We start from the raw sequence: 12,768 nt of genomic DNA on the forward strand, positions 1-12,768 counted from the left end.
TGTATCACTCCACTTCAATCCTGGAAATGAATACATGCAACGTTGGGTGGCTCGTCGCCTTTTATCATTGTCAGGAACCCAATAGCCGACCAATTTTCCTGGGGAAAGTATTTTTTGTTGAAATGTAATCGTAGAACATATAGTGTCGGCAATAAAATGCTGCTTTGCTATTTACTTATAACATGTTATTTGAAAATATTACAAACGAAACTTAACAAAATGTTGCCGTGCCACTGTAGACGACAGTACACGTAGTGACGAAGCGCTCAACAAGAGTGGTGTATGAGAGTTGAAGCGGCAGAGTTAAAAGTCTCCTGTGAAGGTCCGGTCAGAACAAGTAATACACCGAGCGACAGGTACTGCAAAAACTAAACGGGCTGAATACTTTTGAACTTTTTTATACTTTTAAAACGTAAATGGTTGGTTAAATGTGCTGGGTAAGCACCATTTTTTACGATGTGCTGCTGCTGGAACCGGCGGGTATGATTGCCTCAGTTTGATTTCTCGCTCCACAGCGGTCAGCAGCCTCCCGTTAAGCGGGCATAGAATACAAAATGTGATTGTTCTCCGCCGCCACACGTACAGTGTATAAAAGCGGTTGGCACTCACCTATCTATGATGTGCCATCACACAAATGGTACACACAATGTCTCTTCACTGTCTGTAAACCAATAGTCTACACTGCTTTGCTGTTGCGAACACAACTGAAATCGAAAATCGAATCGTTGCAGTACTTTAAAGCACCTTTATTTTCAGTTGAAAGCAAGTGTATATCAGAGCACAGCCCAAGTCATTTTATTTTACTCTATGTACGCACGAACTAACTCGGCATTTGCAAATTTTTGTTTGCTGATATGCCGTTTTATCAGTTATAGAAGTCTACTCCTAGACCAGAAGGTTGTCGCGTCGTGCGTAAATGCGACGAGCACGTGACTTGTAATACACTTGGTTCTGATTGTCTCACACATCGCAAGCCGTTAAAGGTTTTTATAAAAAAATAGGAAATCATATCGATCTTTATAGAAGGTAAGGTAATTTCACCAGCTTTTTTATTATCTTTTAAACCTTTAGCCATTTATTATGTGTGAAAAGTGAAATGAACGTGAAAATGTAGAAATTTTGATGTGTTGGATCCGGTGGGGATAAATATTTTTTTGTCAGTTTGTCCGAAAACGTGGTTCTGGTCGAGGTTAAACAGTTCAATATAAGAAATTGTAGATTTACCACTTTTGGAAAAACTCGCTAGTTTTCCGGGAAAATAAATACAATTGCTTTAGTAGTTTACACAGTACGGGTGTACATGTATGTCGGCATGCCACCACTTTTTTAAAAACACTTTTAGTTCATAAGTTAGCTAAGTAAAGTTGATGGAATGGAGGTAACCTTATCTCTTGACTTTCAGTACATAATTTAAGTACATTTCAGGCGAAGTTCCTTCCATTATGTTTTATAGTTGTTTACCTTTTTCTAGTTGTCAACAAATATAGAGTTCCATACGTAAAAAGAAATCAGTAATGTCTGATCTTAGCTATCAGCCAAATGTACCACAAAAAACCCGTTTGTTATCATACCCCTGCAGAGGGTATTACGATTTGACTAAGATGTTTGCAACGCAGTGAAGGAGACTTTTCCGACCCCATAGAGTATATATATTGTTGATCAGCGTCACAAGACGAGTCGATCTAGCCAAGCCCGTCTTTTCGTCCGTTTCTACGCTGAAATTTTCCCAAAAGTTGTTTTCTTTTACAGGTAGTAGATAATTCGGAACCAGTGGGATCGGACATCTATACATTATAGCTCCTATAGGAATAATCGGAAATACAATTTTTTTAATAATATCTTTGTTGTTTTTAAACCCGTTACTCGTAGAGTAAAAGGGTTTACTAGATGTGTCGGAAAGTATGTAATAGGTGAAAGTAAGCATTTCCGACCCCATAAAGTATATACATCAGGATCACGATCCGAGTCGATATAGCCATGTCCGTCCGTATGAAATCTCTGAAACTAAGCTAGAAGGTTGGAATTTGGCATATAGATTCCTGTAGATTATTTTTTAATAAGTTCTGAATTTCGATTATAATTTTATCAAAATCGGACGACTATATCATATAGCTGTCCTAGGAGCCATCAGAAAATAATATGAAACAAATTATAGTTTCAGGATCGATATCAACTTTTGTGACGAATGATGCTTTTGTATTCGACTAAAAAAATTCACTTTCTAAAACGCCCATGGGCATACGGTGCAACGTTTGCGGCAGGTCCAATTTTCTAAATTTTAACTTTTACACTTTCACCGCTTTTTCTCCAAAACAAATTCCTAATTCTAAAGTTTTGGTATGCAATCTTATTGTTAGTTGTTGCAATACCTTTTGATTGGTGTAACACTCGCTATGATCGGACCATCATGGCAGATTTTCAACTGATAAGTGTGGTTGAAAATGACAGTACAACTAGGATACATTTTTATAACCGTTACTCGTTGAGTAAAAGGGTATACTAGATTCGTCGGAAAGTATGTAACAGGTAGAAGGGAGCGTTTCCGACCCCATAAAGTATATATATTCTTGAACAAGATCACTAGCCGATTCGATATAGCCATGTCCGTATGAACGCTGAGATCTCGGAAACTATAAAAGCTAGAACAAACTTGGCATGCAGATTCCGGGCTTCCTGCGCAGCGAAGTATGTTTCAGCGGGGTGCCACGCCCACTCTACGGCCCACAATCCGCGAAAATCTGTAGCGCCTACAATTGTTATGATAGAAACAAAATTTTAGCTGAAATGTGTTTGTCTCATCAACACCTATCTGATTGACTGACCAAAAAAAATGTGTCACGCCCACTCTAACGCCCACAAACGGTTGAAACGCTTAAATGTGTGCCTCCCACATAACATCTACTGAAATAGCCGGTAGGTGGCGCCCTAAAATATAGTTTTTCTACTTATATATTTCCATTTCTCTTTTGCTCCATTAAGCTGAGTAACGGGTGTCTGATAGTCGAGGCACTCGACTATAGCGTTCTTCCTTGTTTTTTGGGTGTAGTTGTCTTCGCACGCTCTATTGCGGGCTTCGCCACTACGTGTAGTGCCGTCCACAGTGATAAAGTATGAAAATGTCAAATTATACATTTTATTTTTTAAAATTCATTTTGCAGATTTATTGTACGTTAAGTACCTTGAAATTAGTAACGATAATACAATTTAAGTTGGAATAACTTTTATTCATTAAAAACTGAACCTTTTCTGCTAGTTTTTTTTTAAGTACGCGTAAGGGCACTTAGGTTATTATTAGAACACAAAGGTGTGTCGTTTATATAGCGTTTACAAAGTGGCTAAATAGAAAATGTAGAATTTTGATTACAGTACAAATTATCGACTTAAAGCTAACAAAGAACATGTGTGTCAGAATTGTCAGTGCTATTGCGACCCCCTTCCTGCTCTTTCCCAAGTTTCCCCCTTTTTATCAAGAATAGCTATGGGGCAACCACTGCGGTTACCACTACCGTGGTTGACAGGTTTACCCTTAACCGTGTAGTTTGCTATAATGCGATTTACAGACTCATTTTACAGGCGATGACACTTCATTAAACGACAAACCGTGAGGGTGGTTGTGGTTAGAGATGGGTTCACGGTCAGGACTCGGATGGTTGGGGTTGGATTGGATGCTGGTGAAGATGAGGGGTGCATAAATAGATTACACCAAATACATATTTATAAAATTGTATTTCAAATCCTCGTTCCAGAGCGCTGGCCTTATCAAGTTTTGTCTATAGCGCATTTAAGTGTGAGAGTTTCGCACCACCGTCCCTAAGCACAGCATTGAACGCCAACTCCAACTCATCCTCTCAGGTCACCCAGTTTCGTTCTCCAGATACCGTCGCAGATCTTGTTGGATTATAGCTCGTGTTCTGGTTTTGGTTGCCTGGCATCTGACGCCGACTGTCACTGTAACGCTGTTGTCGCTGTCAGAACATTGCAATTCGCTAGCCAGTGACATGTGCTTTGCGGAGATACAGGACGGAATATGTCCCGCGGCTTGTCTGTGGGCTATCAGCGTCTATTTGCTTTGTCAGATTCACTAACATTCAACGTCAACTCCACCCGAACGCTGAACTGCTTGTGTGTGCTAGAACAAACCTTGGCCCAAGCTGACCCAGGCCGACACATAAATGATTAGCAATCCTTTTGATGTCGCCGCTGGTGTATTGCTGTCGTAACAGCTGTATTCTAGCTCAATGTGTTTTCATATGTATAATGACTCTCCTTAATCAATCATAGTTTTCATTATCTGTTATCCTTAGCTCGTCGAAGCCTAAAATATAACCGCTATAAATGTTACAATAAAACAAGAAAGGAAATTAACTTCGGCAAGCCGAAGTTTGTATAGCCTTGCAGTTATAAGAAATAATCAACTATTTGAAGCCTTTAGAAGATGAAAACGATCGGGCCGTTGCAATCGGATCGTGCAAGTGACTTCCGTCGAAAAAAAAAACACGTCTGGAATTGACTTTATAGCAAATCTTTTCCACTAGCATACCTACACCGATTTTAACAATATAGCATTAAATAGATTAACTTGCTATTGGGGAAACGCTTGGGCGAAAAATAATAGGGTGTGTAACAAGGGGGGCCCGAGGAGCTTTCATACTACTTTGTTTTTATACCCTTGCAGAGGGTGTATTGGTTTCAGTCAGAAGTTTGCAACGCAGTGAACGAGACGTTTCCGACCCTAAAGTATATATATTCTTGATCAGCGTCACAAGACGAGTCGATCCAGCCATGTCCGTCTGTCCGTATGGCCGTCTTTCCGTCTGTCCGTCTGTTTCTACGCAAACTAGTCTCTCAGTTTTATAGCTATCGGGCTGAAACTTTTCCAAAAGCCCTCTTACTATTGCAGGTAGTATATAAGTCGGAACCAGCCGGATCGGACAACTATAACTTATAGCTCCCATAGGAACTATCAGAGAAAAAATGAAAAAAAATGATATCTTTTGTGTTTTTTAACATATACCTTTCTGAGCTTGGATATAACATTTTTAAATTAGTTCTGAATCTCAAACTAAATTTTATCAAAATCGGAAGACTATATCATATAGCTCCCATAGGAACAATCGGAAAATTAGTGGTTAAATAATATTGAAAAATTATATATTCGGTGTTTTTTAACATATATCCTCCTACGCTTGGAAATAACATTTTTTATTTGGTTTGAATTTCGAATTAAATTTTATCAAAGTCGGACGAGCATATCATATAGCTGCCATAGGAACGATCGGAAAATTAGTCGGAAAACATGAAATAAAAATTATATCTTTGGTGTTTTTCAACATATAAACTTATAAGCTTGAAAATACCATTTTTTAATTAGTTCTGAATTTCGAATTAAATTTTATTAAAATCGGACGACTATATAATATAGCTGTCATAGGAACGATTGGATAATTGGTGGGAAATAATATGAAACAAATTATAGTTTTCGGGCTTTTTGACATATTAGCTTATAATATTGGGAATATACATTTTTATATTTTTAAGAATTTTTAATTCAATTTAATAAAATTATTGATTATTTTTTAGAACTGCAAGGGTATACAAACTTCGGCTTGCCGAAGTTAACTTCCTTTCTTGTTGTAAAATGCTTTTAATCGTGTTTCTATCCTTCAGAATTCAGTAAAGAAAAGGGTCGGTAGCTTTATATGAAAGAGTTATATTTGCCGCGCCATTCGACTTGCAACTATGCTTTCATAACTTCTTAAAAAGGCGGTTTTGTGGTTGTTGGAGTGGGCGTGGCAAAGATTTTTTTGGGGCAGTCGTTAGGAGTTTATAAGACCTATACATACCTTATTATACCTAATTAATATTCGTACATTCGTAATTAATATGCGTACATATCAAATTTGTGACAAAATTATGGTATTGTAATACGCATATGGTATTTTTCGGATAGCTTTGCATCAGTGCAATGGAGTCGTTCTTCTGTCCTTAATAAGTGGTCGACGCCAACTTGCCCAGCTTAATATAATAATATACTTCAAACCATTTAAAAAAAAATAGTGTTTAGATTTTATATAAAAACTCTTCGGCGAGTGTCAGTTTGAATCGCGGTAATTCACTCAAAAAATATATTTAATACAATACGATTTATTATTTTATTTCGCAAACTTCGATATAACGTTTGATAGTTAGTGAGTACATATATCGATTCGGCCAGTGATCCTGATCAAAAATATCACCGTGGAGGGCGGTACACATAGTGGCAAAGCGCACCAAAGCACCACAGAGTGTGCGAAGTCAACTTCTCTTAGCCGTAGAATTGAAAATCTGCTGTGATGGTCCAACCATAACGGGTGATACACCAATCAAAAGGAATCTCAAAAGCTAGGAAGATTGCCTACAAGACTTTAGAAATTTCAATTTGTTTGGAATAAAAAGCGATCGGTGGGCTGAGTACACCGAGCTTTTAAACTAGTTTTATTCCTACCGAGAATACGATCCAACTTTTGGAGTATAATTTAAAGGGTCGGAACAGGTTCTACCTTTTACCTGTTTTTGATGGGAGACATATATAACTGAAAACTGCTTTTCTTTTCTATTTGGCAGAACTCGATGGTCATCAGTCCGATGAAACAGCCTCCGGTGAGGGTGAAAACTCCAATGGTGGCGCTTCAAATTTAGGAAACAATGAGGATGATCAAGCTCGGTTAATATTGAAAAGAAAGTTGCAACGCAATCGAACATCTTTTACAAATGACCAGATAGACAGTCTAGAAAAAGGTAAGATTTTGCGATTGGGGCGCACTATGTTTATTATTTTGTCTGTTTATTTTTTAAGATTTCATAGAAAAGAAAAGAAAACATGATAGTTTTTATATACATAAACATTTTTTTACGTTTTAATATTTAATACAAGTTCTGAAAATAATAGCCTGCCTTTTGTACCTCTTCTGAGAAAATCATTTTTAATTAAACAGCAACATTTACGTACAACCCTGGTTATCGCGCGGAAAATATGAATTCGTATTTTGTTTGTCAAAAAATTTCAGGATTTGGAAAATAAATTATTCAGAACTTAAAGCTTCATAAAACCGTGTACTTTAGAGAGCAATATTCTTTGACTGTACAGGGTCTTGCTACTTAATCTAGACGTAGAGCTAAAGGTATATAGGTCGCAATTTTACGCTATCTTTTTTGAAAACATTCAGTATTTTTCCTTTACAGTGTGAAGAATATAAAATTGAATTTAGATTTTAATCAAGGTTTGCCATTTTAGTACTAAACCTTTAGAAATATGTTAACATTAATTTTAGAGTTTGAACGAACACACTACCCAGATGTTTTTGCACGTGAACGATTGGCTGGAAAGATTGGTTTGCCAGAGGCTAGGATTCAGGTTTGGTTCTCGAACCGCCGTGCAAAATGGCGTCGAGAGGAGAAGCTCCGAAACCAGAGAAGAACACCAAATTCCACAGGAGCTAGTGGAACCTCTTCCTCAACATCAGCCACTGCCTCCTTAACAGATAGTCCCAACAGCCTAAGTGCTTGTTCCTCTTTGCTGTCGGGATCAGCTGCGGGTCCTTCAGTCAGTAAGTACATGTATGGCAGGAGCAACACCGCTATCGCATTTCTTTATTTTTCTTCCCTTTACCCAAATTGAGACCTTGTCAATGAAATAAGCTCAAATGAAAATATAAAATCTGGTTTCCTACTTAGATACCATTAATGGTTTATCCTCGCCGAATTCATTGCCCACCGTTGCCAGTGTCCCAGCGGTTGGTACTGGCATTGAGAGTACCGGCAGTCCAACACCGACCTTGCATATTCGATCTGCCTGCTCCTCTGACACAGCCGCTGGACGTCACGGTGAAGACTGTAGAAGAGTTTGTTCACCGGGCCCCCATGGGGTTGGAGGCCAGCAAAGTAGCCATCATCACCAGAGCAACGGGCACGCCCATGCCCATGCACATGCGCTTGTTCCTGCTATTTCGCCCAGACTCAATTTTAACAGTGGCAGTTTTGGCGCGATGTATTCAAACATGCATCACACGGCCTTATCTATGAGCGACACTTACGGGTAAGCATACTTAGAATAGACAGTAGTGAACCATTTCACCTAAAATTTAATGTACTCGTAAAGCAGCCAAATCTGTGCCTAAATATTTTTTGTAGCTCGTTTCGCGCCATGCCAAGGTCACGCTTCTTAAGAATTTTGGACATAGGGAATTCAAATACATGCCAGTCCAAACGCAGAAAGTCAAGGCACATGAATAATTAAAGATAAATGATATACCTATCATTTATAACATTAACATTATTTATTTTAAAAGAGAGTGCCTCGACTATCAGATACGCGTTTCTCAGCTGAAGCGAGCGAAAGAAAAATGGATATATGGTCGGGATGAAAGCCTCATTTACCTTCGCATTCTAGTGGACTACTACTAGTTAACTAATTCAGGGTAAAACTTATATTAGGACGGATAAGACGGACCCTCAAAACTTGTTTAATAATTAACAAAAATCCAAATCCCTTATCGTGGGCAGTCATATGCTTTAGGTGGTCTTTCCTAGAACTTTTTAACTGTCTTATAATATGGAGAGGTTTTAAAGAAATAAACACAAAAATCGTTAACTTTTTCTTTGCAGAACGGTAACACCCATACCGAGCTTCAACCACGTCGGATCGTTGGCCCCACCATCACCAATATCGCAACAAGGCGATCTTACGCCACCATCTTTGTATCCGTGCCACATGAGTCTACGACCGCCGCCAATCGCACCGCCACACCACCACATAGTGGCGGGTGAGATGGGAAACCCTGCGGGAGGCGTTGGCAACGTCCAACCGGCCAATCTGGGAGCAAACTGCAGTGGATCGGGATACGAAGTTCTGTCCGCCTACGCGTTGCCCCCTCCCCCGTTACCATCGAGCAGTGCATCTGCATCAAACTTCTCAACATCATCCAGTACTAGCGCTAATGTGACCTCCCATCACAACATGCCCCAAGAACCATGCCCCTCACCATGCAACTCAAACTCAAACCACCTGGGTGTTGGACACAGCTCAGTATTCGCGACCGACTCGATTTCGCCGGCTGTATCTTCATATGCACATATGAGCTACAACTACGCTTCGGCTGCCAACAACGTGACATCTTCCTCTTCCGGCGAAGCTCCAGCGCATGTTGCTCCAGGAAAGCAACAGTTCTTTGCCTCATGCTTTTATTCACCTTGGGTATAAGCAAAGAAGAATGATGCAGTCAGAGAGGCATTTCTTAATGGACTATTTACATAATTATAAGCCAACCTCTATCCACTAGAGGTCATAATAAATCGAATTTACATATCTCTTAAAATATAATAGAGTTTGTAGAAGAATACATATGTATCTATAGATTATATAGTTCCGCCCATTAAATTCAATCTTTAGTGTAGAACAATTGGTGTAAATTAAATGATTTAATTTTGAAAAATGGAGACAATCAAATCATTTTTTTTAGTACACTCGACTTGAAAACTACAATACTAAACCAATAACATATTTTGTTTTCATTTTTCATTGAAAAATGCCCAATTCATTGCGGGTTTTTACTTGGGAGCAATGTAGCTGAAAATATTTTTATACCCGTTACTCGTAGAGTAAAAGGGTTTATAAGAGGTAGAAGAAAGCGTTTCCGACCACATGGAGCCTGTCAACGACTCGGAACTCGGCAATTGATCTTATCTTGGAAAGAAATTGTAATAAAAAATTAAAAAAAAATAGTAAGCGACAGCACTTGGTGTGATGCCGATACCCAAAATTGGCAAGGAATGTTTCTTCTGCTTTAGCTCTTAGCCCTATTAGCTGTTTCTACAACAACGGTTCCTATAAAACCCAATGTGCATTGGATCGATGAGCGCCGTTAACCACGGCCCAAAGAGTAAGACATTTGACGTAGTGTTCGTGCAGAAACCTCGTGGAATCAAAATTAAACAAGAACTGAAGTTAACTTCGGCAAGCCGAAGTTTGTATACCCTTGCAGTTAAAAAAAAGAATCAAAAATTTTATTAAAATGAATTCGAAATTCTTAAAAATATAAAAATGTATATTCCCAATATTATAAGATACAATTTTAAAAAGCCCCAAAGCTATAATTTGTTTCACATTATTTCCTACCAATTATCCGATGTTCCTATGCCAGCTATATGATATAGTCGTCCGATTTTTATAAAATTTAATTCGAAATTCAGAACTAATTAAAAAATGTTATTTTCAAGCTTATATAACATTTTTAAATTACTTCTGAATTTCGAATTAAATTTTATCAAAGTTGGAAAATTAGTCGGAAAACATGAAATAAAAATTATATCTTTAGTGTTTTTTAACATGTAACCTATATGTTAAAAAACACTAAAGATATAATTTAACATAACATTTTTTAATTAGTTCTGAATTTCGAATTAAATTTTATAAAAATCGGACGACTATATCATATAGCTGCATAACATATAACCTATATGTTAAAAAACACTAAAGATATAATTTGTATTTCATGTTTTCCGACTAATTTTCCAACTTTGATAAAATTTAATTTGAAATTCAGAAGTAATTTAAAAATGTTATATCCGAGCTTAGAAAGGTATATGTTAAAAAACACGAAAGATATAATTTTTTTTTAAAGTTTTTTCCCCGATAGTTCCTATGGAAGCTATAAGATATAGTCCAATCCGGCTGGTTCCGACTTATATACTACCTGCAATAAAAAGAAGACTTTTGGAAAAGTTTCAGCCCGATAGCTTTAAAACTAAGAGACTAGTTTGCGTAGAAACGGACGGATAGACGGACATGGCTAGATCGACTCTTCTTGTGACGCTGATCAAGAATATATATACTTTATGGGATCGGAAACGTCTCCTTCACTGCGTTGCAAACTTCTGACCGAAATCATTATACCCTCTGCAAGGGTATAAAAATAGAAGAAGACTCCTTTAGGAGTTCAGTGAAGATTTGGAAAAGCCAAGATGTTGCCCATTATTGTCGGAATTGAGAGTGCTGGGGATAATTAAATCGACAAGGACTTCTCTCTCTAAATGGACATTCTGCCAGGCGCGTTCACGCAAATTAAGTAAGTTCTAGGTAAAAAAGTTTTCGTTACGTTGACCACGGAGAAGATGGCCACTCAAACCCAAAAATAAGAAATTCTTTTAAACAATCCATTTAGTTTTATTTCTTTGCGGAGGGGCAGAATTTTCTTTTTTAAAATGCTTAGCCGTACTAGTTTAAAAGCATACTTTCAGGATAGAGCAGTAAGTACTTATTACTTTTTATTTATGATAACATTTTCAGTATTATTATAAAAATTACAATTTCCCTTATTCTTTTTTGAAAAATGTGTTTTGAATATACTGATTATTGAGGGTGCATGTGTACTTTATCCTTTAAGAGATTTTCTGCACGTTATTAACATGCAAATACCAACCACTTTGCAATAAGACTTAAGAATGGGGATTATATTAGCTTTAATATTTTCCCGAATTAGGCTATTGTCAACAGCATTAGAGGAACAAACACTGCCAACTAAATATGACTTAAGTGATATGTTCGCAAATCGACTTCAATTAAATATGCAAATGAAGCGCAAATATCATTATTAAAGGATATACATACATATATTGAAAGTCAACTGTCCTGGGCCTTCTGCGCAGTTTGTTTCAGTTTGTTTTGTGCCACGCCCACTCTAACGCCCACAGCCCGCGAAAATCTGTAGCATTTAAACTGAAATGTGTTTGTCAAAACAATCAATACCTATCGACTGACTAAAAAAAATGTGTTACGCCCACTTGCTCGCCCACTTACCTACAACATTTTTGACACGCACACTCTAACGCCCTCAAGCGGCTAAAACGCGTATAACTGTCTGCCGCCCACATAACATACACCGAAATAGCCAGTAGGTGGCGCCTTACAATATTTGCTGCTTTTACATCTTCATTTTCATTTTGCTTCCTCAAGCTGAGAAACGGGTATCTGATAGTCGAGGTACTCGACTATAGCGTTCGACTTGTTTACACTCGGCACGCTAAAGTTTAGTTAAGTTTCTTTTATTATCATCTTAAATTTTCAGGGCCTCCAAACGGAGTTTGGAGGGCACATAAACAGGTCAATGCTCATGCTGAGTAAGATTTTCTGAACTGGTAAATGTGGTCAATTTTGTTGATTTATAACTTTGACGCAATGTGTCGTATAGTATGTCGAGATAAGGAATCTCGAGGGCTTTATACACTACTATTTAATTCAAAATCGTTAAAGCCGTTTTTAGGTAATAAAAAAAAGATTAAAAAAGTCAAAATAAAAAAAAAACTGGCCCACAATCTATATTTATTTTTAAACAAACCACGATTAAAAGGAGTACACAGATCTCTACACCAGTGTGGCGCGACTGATCTAAACTAGAATATGCGGCTGTTATATTGGCCTTCGAGGTCCGTCTAGACAAAAAAGATGTTTTTTTATAAGAAGTTTTTGATTTTGGACGAATTTTTGGTGGGTTGAATACTAAGCCAGACAAAATAAAGAATAAAGGTGCGCGCACAAGGGGGCGGTGCGGCGCGACGAATGTACCGTAATCGATACATTCAATTTCATTTCGACTTCTTTCTTTGCTTTCTTCTTGAAATTCACTAATTGTCTATTCCACTCTATTTGTTTTCGGCCCTGATGATGCCCGACAATTGTCGATAACGGCCGGAAGATTCCGAGAATACAAGATATCGGCGCGGCAAACGCCGCTT

At 37.8% G+C, this 12,768-nt stretch overlaps 1 protein-coding gene across 4 annotated transcripts in view; it reads left to right on the forward strand.

The window, feature by feature from the left end:
* The window catches only part of LOC108036028 (paired box protein Pax-6), a 57,739-nt gene extending 48,266 nt beyond the window's left edge, over positions 1-9,473 (forward strand). For all 4 annotated transcript variants that reach the window (XM_044091288.2, XM_044091289.2, XM_050886945.1 and 1 more), the window contains 4 exons: positions 6,604-6,777; positions 7,311-7,586; positions 7,714-8,074; positions 8,644-9,473. In XM_044091288.2, coding sequence (XP_043947223.1) covers positions 6,604-6,777; positions 7,311-7,586; positions 7,714-8,074; positions 8,644-9,238 — 1,406 coding nt within the window. In that variant the 3' untranslated portion in view covers positions 9,239-9,473. The remainder of the gene's footprint in view (positions 1-6,603; positions 6,778-7,310; positions 7,587-7,713; positions 8,075-8,643) is intronic.
* The last annotated feature ends 3,295 nt before the right edge of the window (positions 9,474-12,768 follow it).

This window comes from Drosophila biarmipes, chromosome 4, assembly GCF_025231255.1.
Source record: "Drosophila biarmipes strain raj3 chromosome 4, RU_DBia_V1.1, whole genome shotgun sequence".
NCBI classification, from domain to species: Eukaryota; Metazoa; Arthropoda; class Insecta; order Diptera; family Drosophilidae; genus Drosophila; species Drosophila biarmipes.